Source organism: Colossoma macropomum, unplaced genomic scaffold (assembly GCF_904425465.1).
Source record: "Colossoma macropomum unplaced genomic scaffold, Colossoma_macropomum, whole genome shotgun sequence".
Lineage (NCBI taxonomy): Eukaryota > Metazoa > Chordata > Actinopteri > Characiformes > Serrasalmidae > Colossoma > Colossoma macropomum.
Genome location: NW_023494785.1, coordinates 30,728,044 through 30,747,240, shown reverse-complemented (window position 1 = coordinate 30,747,240; position 19,197 = coordinate 30,728,044). Strand labels below are relative to the sequence as shown.

At 37.5% G+C, this 19,197-nt stretch overlaps 1 protein-coding gene across 1 annotated transcript; it reads left to right on the top strand.

The window, feature by feature from the left end:
* The first annotated feature begins 1,133 nt into the window (after positions 1-1,133).
* Positions 1,134-18,327, top strand: ndufaf6 (NADH:ubiquinone oxidoreductase complex assembly factor 6). The gene is made up of 9 exons (XM_036590376.1): positions 1,134-1,364; positions 3,725-3,824; positions 4,675-4,797; positions 5,041-5,097; positions 6,839-6,941; positions 8,413-8,546; positions 13,951-14,052; positions 14,280-14,336; positions 16,390-18,327. The coding sequence occupies exons 1-9, from the start codon at positions 1,192-1,194 to the stop codon at positions 16,516-16,518; spliced, it is 978 nt and encodes a 325-aa protein (XP_036446269.1). The 5' UTR covers positions 1,134-1,191; the 3' UTR covers positions 16,519-18,327.
* Positions 18,328-19,197: the final 870 nt, after the last annotated feature.

Below are 19,197 nucleotides of genomic sequence, written 5' to 3'. Positions count from 1 at the left end.
ACACTGGATGTAGTTCATATCCACATTTTATTTATCGGTCAGTTTTTTACTTTTATTTATTTTATTTTATTTACCTAATTTTGAATTTTATTTTGCTTTGTTATTTATGTGTGGATGTTTGTATTGTCCTTTCATTTGAATAGGTTCAATATAAATTCGTATGTTTAATTATTCCAAGACGTAACGTAATGTTTAAATAAAATTCAAAATAAAAAAAACAAAAGGAGGTTCCTTGGACGTGGCATATTTTAATTTAGTAGACATGAATACTTTTTCTTCATACAAGGCCTTTAGACTCTTAATTGTAAACTACACTGAGATGAGACCCTTTTTTAAAAAATCATCATGTACAGGAGAAAACATAAAAGTCCATTGACGTAATGTTGAAAAGCACACATATCTTGTATTCCACATCATAATACTTTATTAATCCCTTACAAATCACACTGAAAGGAAGGAAAGTAGTCTAATCGCCCTTTGATGCTTCCGTTAAAAACCGAGGTTCACGATGAATTGGAGGCACCTTAAAGGTAGTACAACATACCGTGTCATGTCACGCGCATATTTCGGTATACTTGTGATCAAAACGATTAACTGACAAACATTTTAGATAAGTTTCTCCGAAACGGACTACAAATATGGCGTCCCTTTCACCGATCGCACGAAAGCGAGTAATGGGTTTTGTAGTTTATTTGTGTTTTAATCTCTGAATGGCTAAGAAAAAAAAATGTTGCTTTAGTGTGTATGCGTAGCCAACTGTGCTACTGTGCTTGTGTGACTGCAAAATATTTGTTTCACAAAAGTTCCAGATTTAAGCATTTTTTTCAATCCGTTATTTTAAAAAATCACTGTGGCGAAATGAACGAGCGCAGCCGGCAGATGGCGCAGCTCTGCGCTCCACTACCCCGCAGCGTCCACACAGCACTGAACCACTGGAGACTTTTTGTGTTCTCAAATCATAATAAATCATAATGCATTTGGCAGAAGAAAAAATACATGATATAGGATTAAATGTAGAGATAAATGCACCCAAAGTCACGCGTAAATGCAGCAATATCGCTGCTCAAACAGAGCCGTCAACACAGGCGGAACTCAAAACACGCCGGTTGTCTCTCGGCGGACTGAAACTGGAGGGAGCCGGTTGAAGCTGAAGGGGACGCGGCGTCCCTCTGCTGGCATGTGAGAAGTAACATGGCACCTTCTATTAGCATGAAATATGGACTTTTAACCAGCAGAAGGTCGCTTTGTAGTAAGATATTTCCACTTGCCAGATGTAGACAGAGACCGACAGAGATTAAGAGTCTGAGCTCGTCTACTAATTCAAGCTCGCAACACGACGAAAAGTACTGTATTGATCTCGTCAGGTAAGCAGTGCTGAGCTAACGTTAACTGTAGCTAGCTGGTTCTGAATGGACAAAATCGTAAAATAACGCGTTTAACGCAAAAAATCCTGAATGTAGCCACCTTTACCCTGCTGTGATTTTCCTCTGTTCAGTTTGGTTGGGACCACTCGTTTTCAGTTGTTCTTGAGTGGACGTTGTATTTGTACTTCGCGATGAATGAACTGAAGAGTTGGGTCAGGTGTTATTAAGTTATTGAGCAGGTACGAACACTACAGTACAGCACATGAACTCCAGGACTGGGAGGCACTGCTGTTTTGTTCAAAATCAGCAATTCGCCACCATATCAGTTGGGTTGTGTCCCTGACCTCTGTGATGACAACACACACACACACACACACACACACACACACACACACACATATGTGTGTATATATATATATAGATATATAGATATATAGATAGATACTTTTGGACGTCCAGTACTGGGCTGTGGAGCAGTGAAACTGTCTTCTGTGAAGTGTTGGAGCTCCATCCAATACCTTTTAGGATGAGTTCATCCAACATTAGCTCCTGACCTCACTAATGATGTTGTGGCTGAATGCGATCAAATCCTCACAGCAATGGGCCCACATCTAGGGCTAGTTTCCCAAACATGGATTAAGCCTAGTTGAAGTGCCAACTGGGGGATCTTTTTATTGTAGCATTATCCTTGATGTTGGTCACAGTCCTGGTGTAAAGTCTTCCCAGAAGCAGCAAACTCCCTATTAATGCACTTGATTTTAGAAGAACTGCTGAGTGAGCAGGTGTCTGCAGACTTCTGGACACACAGTGTATCTACCTGATCATAAACTGCTTAATCTGTACTGATCTTTCATGTAGTTTATTCAAGAGTGGATAAAGAACAAAACTTATGTACAAACATTTTCTCTGCATCGCTACTTGAGTGAAACTGTGGCAGTTCGAGTAGTTTGAGCACGATGGTCTATTATTAGATGCTCGTCTTAAATGAAGTGTAAAACAAGATTTTGTTGTCTACACACCTAAAAAGTGCTTCAGATTGATGGGAACGCTTTTGTATATGGTTCTTTAAAGAACCTTTCAGGTATTGTTACAATGTCCAGTTTGTAACATTAGCAGAACCCTTTTTGGTGCTAAGTAGAACCATATACAAAACATTCTCCATCAATCTGAAGACCCATTTAAGCATGCAAATGGTTCTCTATAGAACCCATGATTCTAAATAGAACCAATGCCTTTACTAAAGAACTCCTGAAAAAACAACCAACTTTTTATTTATATTTATTTGCCCAACACACTCGATTGAAATCTAATGACTTTTATTGGCTTAAATAATTGTTGTCATTTAAAGAAATTGCCATTAAGTGATTGTGATAATTGTGACAGGCCTAGTTCTCGTTATCAGCTAAAACAGACACCGGCTGCGTAAAGAAAAACACGCCATGCACGCACACAGGGTCTCTCTCAGTTTGCATTATCTTTTATTTGTATCAGCATTACATGATTATGATCTACTCTACCAAATGTCAACATATTTAATTCCTGTTAATAATATTGTCTGTTTTTTTTGTATTTTAATATTGACCTATAAAACATTTGACATCATGAGAGTGTAACTAGGCATATTTTGTTTACACAGGTTTATGCATGAAATCTGCAAGTTTTATATGCTAGTACAGCTAGATTATTGATGGGTATTAGTATCAGGTCGATATCAGCAGAGACTGTTGTATTGAATATCAGAGAGGAAAAAAAATTAAATTAAAGTGATCCAGTCTTGTAACAAATCCCTCCAGAAATATCTCACGCATTGTTTAATGCGATGGTGTTAGCTGTGAATGTCTTCCTATGAGCTAGTAGAGTGATTAAGTATCTTAAATGAAGCGCTTAAATTAAAAATACGTCATTTTAGAAGCTTTTTTAAGTTTTAAAATCAGATCAGTATCAGCTGATAAGGAAGTTTTCAGTATTAGTATCGAAAAGCAAAAACGGTGTCATGTCATCTCTAGTTTTTAGCGTTGTATATAGCCTATAGCCTCTTAATGCTTGTCCCCCCTTGCTTTTCAGAACAAATTTGTATTGGCACAATAAAAGTAGTATTGTCCTATCTCTATCTAATACAACAAATACAGTGCTCTTCTGGTTGTGGCCAAGTCCATGTCTAACTGTGTCTACATGTGACCACAATGAAGAACTTAGAATTAGTTTGAAGATTTATCTGGTGAACCTAATGCCCTGCTGTCTACAGAGTTGTAAAACAACCACCAGCGTTTATGTTTATACATCATTCACTGTACACCATTATAGGGATAATATATAAAATGCTGTTGTATGTCTGATTAGTGATGTGCTCTCATTGACAGATCACGAGACTATGAAGGCTTTGTGTGCTCTCTGCTTGTTCCCGAGGCTGCTCGCCGCTCCTCCATGGCGCTGAGGGCTTTCAATGTGGAACTGGCACAGGCAGGTATTCATGATAACTGGTACACTGAAGCTCATGTACACACTTCTGTAGACATGCTGGCTAAGATTAAGGTGAAGTTAATAATCATTTATATGTATATGTATGTATTATATGTATAGTGGGGTGGGGCAAAGATTGAATCACATTGAGGCACATTGAGAATCTTCATATATTTTTGAATGATTCTGATGGATTTAAGTAAACTGCGATTCATTCATTTCACACAAACCCATTTTGAATTGCTTTATTTACATCTCGATTGAATGATTGAATTATGCAGAAATGTTTAAAAATGTGCTTTCTCAGTCCTATACCGTGTGCTATGTAAATTATGAAATAGTTCCTATGTAGTGCACTAGTTGTCCAGTGTGGTACAAATTATGCCCCATTTCAATGCAGGTGCCAGTATTGTAATTCCTATGTAGTGCACTATGTAGGGAGCAGGGAGCCATTTGAGATTAGAGAGACGTACAACGCTGTTACGTTGGTGCTAAATAACACTGGAAGTTGCATTATGGCGTTAGTGGTCATCGCAGTTGTAATTTGGCTCTTTTAGCGATGCATCGTTGCTTTAAAGGAACGACAAGCCTCTTGTGGATGATTGGTTTATTTTAAAAGGGATTACATAATTCTAAACATAGTTGAATAATAACCACCCACATTTCATAGTCCTTCAGTATGAGAACTTAAAATGTTAGAGAAAAGTTCATTTGCATTTAAAAAAAAACTGGTTTAAGTATATTCTAATATTTCAATTTTTGACTGTTAAATGTTGGAATTGCTAGGTACGCAAAGTTGTATAATCATATGTGGCCTGAATCTTCACTTTGTGTGCACTTTTCACTTTAGGTTAAGGACTCTATCTCTCAGAAGACCATTGGTCTAATGCGAATGCAGTTTTGGAAGACTGTGGTGGAGGATATCTACAGAGATGACCCTCCTGTCCAGCCTGTCAGTGTGGAGTTGTGGAGGGTTGGTTTTCTTCTGAGCTCAGCAATTTATGAACTTTGTTAAAACGTTAACATAATTGAACTAAATGCCAAAAAATATTTTTTCTTTTCATGTACATTCACATACACATGTACATTTTAATGTGATCATTTGCTCAAGATACTGCATTGACTTGTGAATGTGGTCACAATTAAAATTATCTGGGAAAAGGGAACGTTGACACACGGCTGTGATTCCTAAACGTAAATGTGCTGGTCTTTGCAGGCAGTGAGGAAACACACACTGACGAGGAGATGGCTGTTAAAGATCATAGCTGAAAGGGTAAGATTTGCTTTTTTGTGCAGAAGTTTGGAAGATATACTAAACATTTAACTCTTGTGGATCTCATTAAAGGGAAACTCGGGGCAAAATGAAAAATACAACTTTCGCAACAACTGTTGTAAACATGCCTACAGTGGTGCCACAGTAATCCCGAGAGCCTTCTGGTTTAAAGAGGAGGCTCTCAGCGTTTCTATACTGTATTTGTGTAATGCATTATGGGTGTTGTAGTGCTAGAACATTATTAGATCATTAGGGAACACAAACAGAATGCAAAATCATGAGTTCTATCAAACTGGTGTGGCTGAGGGATGTGATGCTGAGCTACAGATTACTGCATACCACAAAAAATAACATTAAATGTTTTAGGCAAAGCCAAAAGATTAGTTGTTTTTATATTGGACAGTATTATCAACAGTTTTGTTTAAGTGGGGGAATTTATTCTAATTATGAGCTGCCTGAGGATGAGTTAGACCTGTGGTTCTTAACCCTAGCCCTGGAGGACCCCCTGCCCTGCACGTTTTAGTGTGTGCCCTGCTCCCAACACACCTGATCCATTTATTGGGCTAATTAACAGAGCTGAAGTGGATGTGTTTTTGCAGGAAAACACAATGGGCACAAAGGACCAGGACTAGGGTTGGGGACCACTGAGTTAGACTAATCAGAAGCAACCAAACATTTTGTTGTGCTGTGTACAACACAACCATGGCAAACAATTTTTACATTATAATACTATATTATATATATCATACTAAGCAATGTCCAAGACTTCAAGTTTTAGAGAATTGCACAGATTTTTTTTTTACAATTTTGCATAATTCAGTCATTACGAATCAAAGTCATTCAGAGTGTTTTGATGAAATACTCCGTTCTAGACAAACTAAGTCAGAATCGTTCAACGAAGGGGTGATGGGAACCAGGCGTCTACAGCGTTTAATGCCGCTAAAAGCTGCATCACAGAAAGTGAGTACACTAAATGGTTACAGGTGTATTGTCTGATACCAGAGAGTTTCGAGATAAGCCTTTGGCCTAAAACATATTTTTAAAATACATAAAATACAGGAAGCTGTAAGGCAAAATAGTCCCAAAAAAAAACATTTTTTTTTAGATTAATCTGTGTTTTACTGTTATCAACATTGCATATAAAACCTCAGAACACATATATAGGTTAGCTGGTCATTTTCGATTGCAAATAAATCAGAAAGGTTCTCTACAATGAACCGTTTTACATCAAACCACTCTGAAGAACTCGATTTGTTTGCATCTCAACGGTTGATTTATGCAGAAGTTTTAAAAGTCATTAGAATTCCGCTTAATACTTTTGCTCAAGTATATTTGGTCACTACCATTTAGTTACCTTTTGTTGTACTCCTTTATGTTTAGTCTTTGCTTTGACATTTAAGGCTTTAGCATTTTGTTGGATGTACAAAGACGTTCTGCTGTTTTTGTAGTTCTACTCAAGTTGTTTTTGGAAAGGTACTTTTTACATCTACCTCAGCCATTATTTCACAAATGTAACAAAACATTGAACTTCAGATTTAGGCTGCTCTGTGATTTAGTATTTATCAGCTTTCAGTCCAGAAATAGGTCTTCATTACACTGCTTCTATTTTCATTCAGTAACACAGCCATGCACAGTCTTACTGATGGAGATCTCTCCAGTCTGAGTGACCGATGTCTAATACCTACTAAATACATGTTATGTTATTAAGCAGTAATGGAATCTTCTATTTGCTTTTTGACAGGAGAAGGACATGGAGGACAGAGCGTACAGGAACCTTCAGGAGCTGGAGTCTTATGCAGAGAACACTCAGTCTTCGCTCCTTTATCTCCTGTTGGAGACTCTAGGTGAGCTTTTATTTATCTGACAGTGTGAAATCCTGGAATTACACTGACTTTTTAGCAGAAATTATTTTTTTTTCAGTTACTTTCACTGAGAGTTGTTTCTGGTTTTCTTTATCACAGCTCAGCAAATCTTATTTGAATAAGACACAGTGATTTACTCTTATGTCTTTTATAGGTAGTTTGCTGTTGGGCAACTTTTTTGAGGTGTTTATTTAGTTTGATGTTTTTACTTTATAAATATCAAAGCTTTTGTGAAGCTGTTTTTGTACTGGAACTAAAGAAACATTTTGTGATATTTTAGACTTTTTACTTTCAAATGAAAACAAATTTAAAAAATCAGTTATTACAGACTAATTGATGTAAAGATTTAAAGAAATAATTTGGTGAAAAATCAAATTAACATGATTTATCACTTACCCCAGATGCAGTCGATCGGCTAAGACACAAACTTGGTATCTGAAGTTTGCTTCTTTAGTTTAGAATAGAAGATGCCTGGCTAGCGTTGTTAACAAACACTTTATTTCAGTTGCCTAAAACGTCTCTCAACCCACTCAAAACGCATCCAGGTCTTCATTTATTTTACACAGACAAAGCGATGTGGTTTAGTACACGGTATGACTTACTTTAGTCTGTAAAAACAAAAATAACCGTCTCCTCATAGGTGAATTGTGGGGCAACCATTGTAAGCACCCTGAACCACTTTAACCTCAGCACAGTATGTGGTAGTCCATGCAAGACAACCTTTTGCTTAAACACACGCAGTAAGGTAATTTGGCAAAGAAGCTAAGCTAGAATACTGAGTGTATTAGGATTTCAGCATGTACTTATTAACAAGTTGAGATTGGTGACAGTGTAAGTCCAGTGTTGGTTAGCAATATTAGCCCAGCATCTCCATTGTAAACTAAACAAGCGCACATCAGATGTAAAACGTTCTTTTATTTTTTCCCTGAAGTCCACTTATGCTCTTTGCATGGTTTTGATATACCAAAAACAGTCATAATTATTGTTTGCATGACCATTTCCATCCTTTTTTATCATTTGCATCATAAACTGTCTGCTTTTGTTAATGACTGATATGTTTAAATGACCTCTCTTCTGATTGGCTGTTCTGTACTCTTTCAAATAGCAGTTAGGGCTAAAACACTCCTGGGGGGGCTAAACTACTGTATACTGATTAAGTGGATGTATGGAAATGCATTGTATTTCATGTATTTCATCACAAAATCAGTGAACACTCAACAGGTTATTTTTGCAGGTTAATTTCCATATATGGACTGAATGGACAAGTGAATGTTTTTATTGTAACATACATTAAACTTTTATTTCATAATTATGAGGAAAGTGTCATTGTCCATGATATGGGAAACAAAAGGACAAAAGTCAGCTCTTTTAAAATGCTGTTTGAGACTTTATTTGAACATGTTCTGGTCTGAACTGAGTTTAACATACCATTACCCTTTGTGTGTTTATAAAGGAGTGAAAAATGTCCATGCAGACCATGCTGCCAGCCACATTGGCAAAGCACACGGGATTGTGACGTGTCTACGAGCCACTCCCTACCACAGCCAGAGACGCAAGGTCTATCTGCCCATGGACATCTGCATGCTGGTGGGTGCACTGCTGAGTGGTATCATGCGATGTATGAAGATCATCTCCCAGTTTATCCTCTTTCATCTGTTGGGTTGTCCTTCAGCCTCCTGATGGGAAGCACTCAGGGTCAGTGTGGTGGAAGAGCAGGGCTCTATAGCAGGCTCAATACATGAAGGTTTAATGGGGCATTCCACCAAGTTTTAAAATTTCTTGGTAATTCAATATTTGAAATGTAAACAAAAACATTCTGTGTGGTTTGATGTGAAGTAGAGAAGCTTACTTTGAGGTGATAAGAACCAAAGATATTTATTATCCAAACACGTGGTCCTACACACATCTTCTGAGTTTTAATATGTAATGTTGATGATGGTAAAATGATGATAAATCTGGAAAAACATGTTTTCTTTGGCTACTGTTTTGCCTTACAACACCCTACATGTATCTCTCTGCCATGAATGTATTTGAAAAGAAAAAAAAAGGTTCATAAAATTCATAAAACAATGTGTCAGGCATCAGGCAGCGTATTCATAAACATTAACATGTAATAACGTTTTGTAATATGGCTTTAAGTGCTGTTAAATACCTCTGGTCTGGTTCCACCACCACTGTGAACAGTTTTGACTTGGTAAGATTCTCTACAGTAAAGCATTTCACATCAGACCACTCTGAATGGCTTTGTTTACATCTTGAAGATTTAATTATGCTTTGATGTAATTGGCCAGTGCCTACTCTATAGTTAAGCCCAGATCCCTTGCCTTAGTTTCACCCTGTTGCCTGTTTGTTACAATCTGTCATTACTCTAATTTGAATGGGCTGTAAGTCAGACTGAGAGATTTAGATGATCTGGTAACAATAGAAGGAATATTCTAGGTCGTCTAACCAAATGTCATCACAGTTCGTAAAGCAAGTACTGAGATGTCCAGAATGTATTTTATTGTTGTTCTTTTTCTGTTTTTTTTTAATTATGTTGTAATCCAGACTCCAGGGGGCACTGCTGTAACGTAATGAGGGTGAATGCAGCAAACATAGCATTCTCCAAACAATGTAAAAATCAATTGCTTTATCTTTTGAGTTGAAATATAATTTTAAGATTGTGAAAGCTCTAAACTGCCAGGTTATTTCAACCTGCTGAACAGTGTTTATTCACAGTACACTGCATTAAAAGGAATAACTAATATTTTTACGACTTTTAAATTTGTAGATCTGCATATTTTAAATTGAATCACTCTCATACAGCTATAGTGCTCATTTTGATGTGGGATTAAAGGATTACATTGTAAGGATTTCTGTTGTATTTACAGTAAATGTTCGAAAGCTGGAGTGAGTAGCTGAGTGAGTGTGTAGAAAACCATATTTATATGGTGTTAATGGTAGTTAGCCAAAGAAGAGGCTAATATTAAACAAAAGCTGAAGAACACAACATTGTAATTGGTGTTTGCTTCAGGGTTTAACTGAGGCTGTAGTGTAAATGCCAGTGCAGACAGACTTGAGAGTGCCCAAAGGCATTGAAATCTGGTCTACAACAGTCTCACTATCATTTGAGTCCCTATTTTAGCATCTAAAGCAGTAATCTTTTCAGAACAGACCTAAGCAGTCAGTCATGTTCTACTGATTGTCCTATTGTCATGATGAGCTCAAGTGTCTAAAGCCTAATTGTCTGTGGAGTTAGAGGTGCTTAGTTGAGAATTTTAAGGTACATTTTGTTTGATGCAGCTGTGCATGTGTTACCTTTCATTGTGGTGAATTACAAAGTGGATGATGGATTTGTTCTTTTGTAGTTCTGCTGCTCTGCATCAGTACATGTTTTACTTCCTCAAGCAATTCACATTGGATAAAATTGAGGGTGAAACAATACTGTCATTGATTTCTCAGATTTGCCTTTCTTTCATAAAAAGAGTACATGAAAGCTTGTTGCCTTTTGTGCAAAAATGGTAATGTGCCAATTATTATTGTGCCAATATGGAGCAATATGGAGATTTATGAACCAGTATAGGCCTTTTACAGAATGGGCCATCACTTTTTAGAAAGACCTCAATTTATAATTGTTTTTGAGGGGTTGGGATGTGCATCCCTACTAATTCTCATAGTTGAGTATCTGTACCAGTCGTACATCGCTGTCCTGATTTTACTTCCTTTTTCTTTCTGGCCGTGATTTTTGCACTGTTACTAGATGAATCATAAATATCAGAGCCATCAGTCAGCAACTCTTGGAGAAACCTTAAAAGGCGTAGGTAGATACCTGTGTACCCAAACCTTTTTTTTGCTAACTAGCTAGTACACAGATGAATCAGAATTAATGACAACTTTTGCAGTTAACTGTGTTACATTGCATGATAATGAAAATATGCTAATCGGATAACTCTGCCTGAGGGTCCTTGGTAATTTGGCGTGTTGGCTGAAACAGGGGCTGCCTCTTCAGATGAGCTAAAACTACAGCTAACAGGTACCACCCTGGACACTGATGACGACTCATCTAACACAAGATTTTTTCTCCTCAGTGGATGATGTGCCAACATGTTAAATTGTCAGAGAAATATATTTTCACTGTTTCTGGACCTAGCTAACATCAGCTAGTGTTAGCCTCGTTAGAAAAAAAAAAGCTATGCTACATCTGCCTTCCCAGCCTCGTCCTGAACAGCGCATCCTTGGCAATGAGCTCTGAGTGGCACAGTGCAATATACATACTAACTAGGGGTGGGACTCTCTAGGCACCTCATGATTCGATTCGATTATGATTCAGAGGGCTGCGATGCGATTATAAAACTATTATCGATGCACCTTGATGCATCTTTTTTTTTCTATACAGGATTTCTATTTTCTCACTGTGTGAGGACTTGGAACTTTGAAAACAAAGTATTTGTAATGATCCATAATGAATTTACTTCCAATATTTTTTATTAATAAATCAAATGGAAGTGATGTGGCCAGTGAACTGGAAGGCTCTCATTCACTGCCCTTGTTTGGAGCACATGAGACGCTGTTGCCACTCAGCTGTGATAAAATGCGCTGTTAGAGTGAAATAAGATCCTGTGGCAGTGGTGTCCACGCAGCACGTTACAGCTATTCTACCCATTTGGCTTTTATAACTTCGGTTTTGGTCTCGTCGTAGAGAGTGAGGATCGCTGTGTCAGTAAAATATCTTCGAGACTGGACACTGTATCTCAGCTCCAAAGTGTGCAACGTAGCGCGAAAGCCCTGGTTCTCAACGACTGAGAACTGGCGTGCAGACTCCAGCTCACATAGCAACGCAGTCTCGCCGAGCTAGTAGCTAACAAAAAGGCAAAGAGAGATTTAAGACGAACATTCGGAGACCATTGGACTTATTCGCATTTATAAGCAGCGCAGTTGGTTTCCTGGTACGTTAAATCTGCAATGAGAGACTGTCACACACTAAACAGTTATGAAGATGAAGTCGCTTCTCTTTCGAATTTTCCCGTTCCACCTTAAATGGTGCTGCATTTATATTCTGGCGCCTCAGGCAGAATTTAAGGTGGAACAGGAAAATTCGAACAAGAAGCTGGAGAATGAGAAGCGATTTCAGCCTCGTAAAACAGTCGAACGTTTTACAAGAAACTATTGTATACTTTTGAGGAAAAGTTTTCTGGCAGAGATGGGAGGAAAGCGGCTATAGCTAAAGCTTAAAGCAGAGTAGAGTAAGTCCGCGTTTTTGTTTTTATTTTTTAGCCTATACTAGGACATTAGTACATACTGAGACATACTGGACATTAAATGTTGTGGCTTCCAAGGTGGTTTGATTTTTGTTGAAAGGACAAAATGTCTCTTCATAACATTTGGGTTGTGACTCCTGATCTAACCTGGCTTTTAATGCAGATGGGGCAGGTCGATTTCTCGCTCATCCAGTTGTGGTCAGAGAACTTGTAGAGAGGAGATTTACCACTCTACAATGTCTTCCGGTTTTCTCAAACACTACAGGGCGCTCCCGAGCGAGTCCAAAATAAATGGGTTGATATGGAGCATTTGAGCAAAATCATAGTTTATAAATGCTTAAACATTTTTTAATGTAAAAGAATACAATCATTTCCTGAACAATGAACAGCATAAAACATTTTAACACCGCTGTTATATTTATAGAGCTTTTAAACTCAAGTTATAGGAGTTTAAAACAGTGCCTCAAGTACGTCCATGACGTCAGTGAGCGCGAACAGCCAATGAGCTGCTCCGCTCGCCAATCATCACGCTCTAGCAGTAAAGCCCGCCTTTTGCTGCCCAAAACCCGTTTGCTGTAGAAAAAAGGAAATGTATAGGTAAGATTTCTTTTTTTTTAGTGAAATACATCCTTCTACTTTCTAAAATTAAAGAAACGTTCTGGTCAAGTGATTAGAAACTATTTTAACTTTTCATTTTTAGCCGTTGAGCTCCATTCACTCCCATTCATTGAGGACTCCCTCGCGGCCGCCCTCTGCTGTTTAGCAGTCCTGGTTTATATAACGGGGGGAATAGGAAGTGGCCAGGCTCCTCATAAACCAGCTCTGTTGTGTTTTTGTTATGTGCCGCACTTTTGCACTTCCAAGTTCCGCCTTTTGCGTTCCGTCAACATTACATTATAAATTAACATTTAGAAAATCGATTTTTGACATTTGTGAATCGATTCAGAATTGTTCACATCCGCATTGCGATGCATCTAAGAATCGATTTTTCCCCCACCCCAATACTAACTCACAAATATGTGCTGAACATTTTACAGTCATCGTTTACCTGTGCTGGAAGAGTAAGTTCAGTATTCGGATACTGGCATCTCCAACAGTTAAGTGAGTACTCCAGTACTCATGCACATCCTTAATGAGGGGTCTTAAAAGAAGATGTCTGCTAAATTTTGAGTAAATGTGCACATACATTAGTGTAATGTTTTATTTCATGTCATGAAAAACAGTGTCAGCTGCTAGTAAACATAGTAAACATAGCTAATCAGCCAATCTGGTCACTGCAGGCTTTTACTTTAGTAGTAATAGTTTAAAAAAAAATTTTCATCTCAATTATTTATGTAACAATTAGTTGTCAGCTAATATTTCATCATTGTGACAGGCCTACAAATAAATCAAAATAGCTGGAAGGCGCAGCAATTTCTTCCATTAAATTCTAGGCTTTTTTGATATTTTGGTCTAAGGGTGTACAACAATGCTTAGTTTTGATTATAATGTTCTCCTGATGGTGCCTCCAGATGCCCTTCTGATGTGTCAGAGTAGGGCCTAGAGGTGGGTTAGAGGGGATAACTTGGTTGGTTATTGCATTATCACCTTTTTAAGCCTGAAGAGTTTAAATGTCTGGAAAATATAATGAATATTTCAGTTGGCACAGACTTGGAATTACATTGAGTAAACATACTTTTGAAGCAGTCCAGTGATATGCATGTTTTTGTTCTGTGGAGCTGAGAATAATACTGAACTGTTGATATGTTTCCCAGCATGGTGCATCTCAGGAAGACTTCATCCGTGGCAGCAGAGAGCAGAATGTCAGGGATGTTGTGTATGACATTGCCAGTCAAGCCCATATCCATCTTCAACACGTACGTGTTGCAAAAATGGATTATTTTTGTTAATATACTGTACATATTTGCTCGCACTGCATGAACAGCATTAACTTCAAGTAACCTCAGATAGATGATGTCTGAAATCCTAGTCACTTTAGAAGATTTGCATCAGCATGTGTCAGACTTAATGTTGTTATATTAGTTATATGCTACATTTACCCATGACTAATTTGTCATCCACCAATCATATTCTTTTTATACAGGCTAGATCATTCAGTAAAAATGTTCCCGATGCTGCCATGCCTGCTTTTCTGCACACAGTAAGTGATTTTATGTCTCTCTCTCTCTCATTCTCTCTCTGTCTGCCCTCCATAACCTCACATGCCTGGTCCTTTCTGTGTAATTAGATGACTAAGCCCTGGTATGGGCTTGGCCTTTTCCTCTATTACAGTTCTTTCTCTTCAAGCAAGCATCCAATGCTGAAGTGAAGGAAACAGACAAAATGTTCGGACTGTAATTTCCAGCATTTCAAACAAAGGACATAATGGTCGCATGTTCTGACCAACAAGGGACATTATTAAGTTTAATGAGCATCAATTTCCACAAATTTTCTGTCTGTTTTAACCTCTCGCTTCTAAGAATACGTTTATACCACCAACCACTGTCACTTTTCAAAAGGCTACTCTAAAGTGCTTGAACGTTTTTTATTGTTTATTTTCTTTTACTTTTTTAATTTTATTATTTTTTGGATGATAGACTTATAAATGTGTGGTTAAAATGTTTTTAATAGTGTCAACATTTGACTTGAGAGAATTTGCCGGAAACAAAGCTTGTGTTCAGATGGCATTTTTACCATTCTCTGACAATAATAAATGTAAACCAATGGCCAAAAGTATGTTGACACCCAGATGTCACATCGGTATGTGCATCTCTTTACATCTCATCTTGAAACCATCTATGTTAATGTAGAGTTGATTAATACTGGCGGTCCTGTTCTGTGAACTTATATGGCCTGCTGCTTTGTGCTTCAGTTGTTGAGTGCTCCTATGCATTTTCACATGATGATAACGCCACTTACTGTTGACTGAGGCAGCTGTATCAGGGCAAAAATTTGACTTGCTGGGAAAGTGGCATCCTATTATATAGCCACATTGAAAGTCACTGAGCTCTTCAGTATAATCCATGTTATTGTCAGTGTTGTCTATTAAGATTGCATGACTGAGTCTTTGATTTTGTACAGTTGTAGCCATAAATGTGACCTGCAAAGGCTGAACGTACTACAGTCCCATTTCCAAAGTCTAAATAAAAACAGAATGTAATGATGTGCAAATCATTTAAGCTCTATATTTATTTAAAAACAGTACAAATTTTGAAACTGGTAAATTTTATTGTTTTTTGAAAAATAAATGCCCTTTTTGAATTTAATGGCAGAAACATGTTTAAAAAAAGATGGAACAGTGGCATGTTTACCACTGTGTTGCATCACCTTTTCTTTTAACAACACTCTGTGAGCGTTTGGGAACTGAAGAGACAAATTGCTGTTGTTTTGAAAATGAAATATTTTCCCATTCTTGCTTGATAGAGGGTTTCAGCTGCTCAAAAACTTTGTTTTATTTTTTATTTTATCCCAACTTTTTGGAAACTGGGTTGTAATTGAAAGAGATGTTCACATACTTTGGGTTGTTTAGTTGAGATAATTAAGAGCAAGTGGTGGTCTTTTGTGGTCTGTTATATAATCTGTCAATTATAGCTAAAGTCACACTTTCTTGATGATAAAAGAAGTAATAACTTTGAAGTTGTACTTTTTTTTGGAAAGAATTAAAAGAAGCAGCTTTACTGAGTCAGGAGAAAAAAAAACAGTAAAATATGACCTGCTTGAGCTGCTGTGTCACCCTGTGAAGCCTAAAATAATAATTTAAAAGTCAGATGTGCCGAGTCACAAATCAGTGGAGTTTTTTGGACCACGTCATATGTTTTTACATATTAACATCACACGCACAGGCACAAGGTGTGGCTCGGTATTTAGGCCTCAAATACAAAATCTTTATACTGATCAAGCTATGACGACAACAGTAAATGATACACTTCCATCCTCAGAAGACACATCCTTCACTAGGTTTTGACTTTGCAAGCATGTTGAAAGAGTAGAGTACTTATTAAATACATCTGCTTGCGGAAGGGGTCTGAAGCTCACCTCCAGCGTTACAAAATGTTCTTCCACATGTTTCATGCAATTACATATTTCCACCAGAGAGGTCTCCAAATCCCCAAATTTTACCTAGTGTAGCTTTAAAAAAAAATTGTTGGATTAACTTGTAGTTAAGTAGACTGTAACTGAAATGGTTAATGTCAGATTGTTTGTCTGTACTGCAGGTCGCTATTGAGGACTACCTGGAGAGAGTGAGGAAAGTAGACTTTGATGTCTTTCATCACAGCCTGCAGAGGAGGAACCCACTACTGCCCATCCAGCTTTATTTTCGATCATGGAAAAAGTCATACTGATATATTTTTTAAATATAGCTCTTACATTCATGTTGCAACTGATGATCCAAACATAGACACTGTGTGGCGTAAGGAATTGTATAGATGCACTTCCATCTTTTTTGATATCAGTTTTCTGATTGTTGGCACTAAATGAAGTCATTACTGGGAACGAGTTACTCACTGAGTAGAATTTCCTCAAAAACCAACAAGAACATATTGTATCAGTCTAGGAAAGGTACCTTGAACTGGTACTGTTGTTAGATGTTTGAAATTCAACCCGAAACTATTTTTCCTGCTGATTCTTAATCACACTATGTATTTAGTCATGAACCCACCAATTACGTGTAGTTTGTTTGCAATGAAACCAAGTTTTGCAAAATTGAGTGTTTTATTCATTTATTTATTTATTGTTTTGTTTACTTAATGATGCAAATCAGAGATTTGAGAACAGTGCAGCAGCTTAACCATTGAATTTGTCTAAATCAATGAAAGAATTGGATTGGGGCAAGTTTCACATCTTATAATTCGCACAGTGTTCATGCACAGAGCCTGAATACAAAAAGCAGCAGTCAATAACACGAAACAACCTTAAGCCTGGTCTATTGATTGCTGTAGTGTTGCTGTTATTGTGAGACTGCTAATTTTGCTCACAGTGGGGCAAACTTTTATTTAGGAAATAAAACATACTCTTTGATCAGTGAGTAATTAGGCATCAGTCAGGTGTAAATGAAATGTCTTTGCTCATACCTGATTACAACAATTATCCATATTTGTTTTCCTCAGCCCTCCTGGCTTCAGAATCTAGCTGTGTCCATGGTGATTCACTGGAACACCCCAGACTTTTAGAACTGTTGTGTTCTTATGTTGCAGCATATTTACAAAAACAAACAAACAAAAAAAAACATAAAAGATCTGTCAGTGTGAACGCATTAGATGTCAGTAAACAGAAAGCTACATCTGTGGTTCAGAAGATCAGAAAGCTGCAGCAAATAGCCTTTATTTATGGGGGAGCATATGTTCTATGCATGTGTCCTACACTCAGTTTTCAAAATGGAAAACATGAAACATCAGTGTGGTCAGCCGGCAGTCGTGCTAACAATGGAATCTTTGATTACATCCTCAGTGACGACACCCGCCCTTCATTTCAGAACTGTTTTTAACTTGCCCTTGTCAACTTGTACTCACTATTTCCCTATTGGGCAGTATTAGCTCAAAAGACACCATGGAGTAGCGAGAGACTGAGTCAGTGTAAACAGATGTCAGAAGCAGAACTTTCCCAGACATTGCTATTCGATGCAACATCCATTTTTATTGCAATTACTCTCAATAAAGTTGGTTCTGCCTTGGTTATTTGGAAAAGAATGGTGCCATTTCAAACCACAAGTTCTGCATAGAAACATTTCATGCTTAAAAGGTTCTTTGCTTGGGAAAAAGGTTCCTTAAATTTATGGAGATGGTGTTGTATGTGGTTCGATATAGAACTTTTTTGAAAATGGTTCTGCTGTCGTTACAAGCTTGACATCATAACAATTGAACACTTTTTGGTAAATGTGGTGTATAAGGTTATATATAGAACTATATACAACATACTCTCCATTAAACTGAAGAAACATTTCACCATACAGAGAACCATTTAATGGTAATTTATGGTGCTAAACAGAACCCTTGAAGAACCATCTTTTGGCATTGGATTTGCATTCAAATGTAGTAAAGTACTGCATTTGAATGCAAAAAGGACTCTGGAAACAGGAAGGGCACTGCACCACACTTTATTTCTACACTGGTAGTAATAAAGATACTGTGCAGGTACATTTTTCGTGACATTTATCAAGGTACAAACAATGTAAATGTACCCTCAAAGGTAGAACAGTGGTTTTAAGGTCTTATTGTGTACCTTAAATAAGTTTTTCAAGGTGAAAAGTGTATATTTGTATCTTTTTTTAGCCTAATGTTTTAAACCAGAACAACAAAATAAAAAGCCTGGAGACGAAACGAGGTGTGTGGAAATATCATTTCAATGGATTATGGTACAGTTATGTTCCCTGACTAAAGGTACTGAGATGTACTCTTTAGGGAAACCACCCCAGTAACAGTTTCATATTTTTTTTTTTTCTGAGAGTGTTGCTGAGGGCAAGCATGTTTCTATTGAAAATATCACTCCTCATTGTCCCCATGTGACCCATCACTCTAGTTTCTTAGCTTTTTTCTTACTACTGTTGCACTTGGCTTGCTCACCAGGGGCTCGGATCTGGATTTCTGTAAACCTTCTTCATGACATAAAAACACAAAGCTAATACATTTTTAATTTGATTTGAGATTTGGTATTTAATTAGCAATAGCAAACAAGTTTAGCAGCAGCCAACCACCTGGCAGACCACAGAGGCCACAGTAGAGAATTAATGAAGAGTACATTAAATCATAAAACTTAGGATTCTAGGGAGGCGGTTGATGTGAAACCCTCTGTGCTTTGACACATGCAGTCGGATCAGGATTTGGCATAGTTGCGCTGGACATGTTAGCATATTGTCACTGTCCAAATGAAAACAAGTATCTCCAAAATGGCAGCTTTACAGGGGAAGGCAACAATGTTCTTTACTTTTAATGTAGGTTAATGTCTAGAGATTTTTTTCGAACAACGTGAAGGACAGCTGCTGAGCTCAAATGATAGAAGATGGTAGAAAAATAAAAATCACAAAA

What these genes read in the sequence shown, in the direction of transcription:
- ndufaf6 (XM_036590376.1), top strand. Translation starts at nt 1,192, where the DNA reads ATGGCACCTTCTATTAGCATGAAATATGGACTTTTAACCAGCAGAAGG. An exon ending in TAAAGATCATAGCTGAAAGG is followed by an intron (nt 5,098 to 6,838) that starts GTAAGATTTGCT and finishes GCTTTTTGACAG; the next exon opens with GAGAAGGACATGGAGGACAG. An exon ending in CCCATATCCATCTTCAACAC is followed by an intron (nt 14,053 to 14,279) that starts GTACGTGTTGCA and finishes CTTTTTATACAG; the next exon opens with GCTAGATCATTCAGTAAAAA.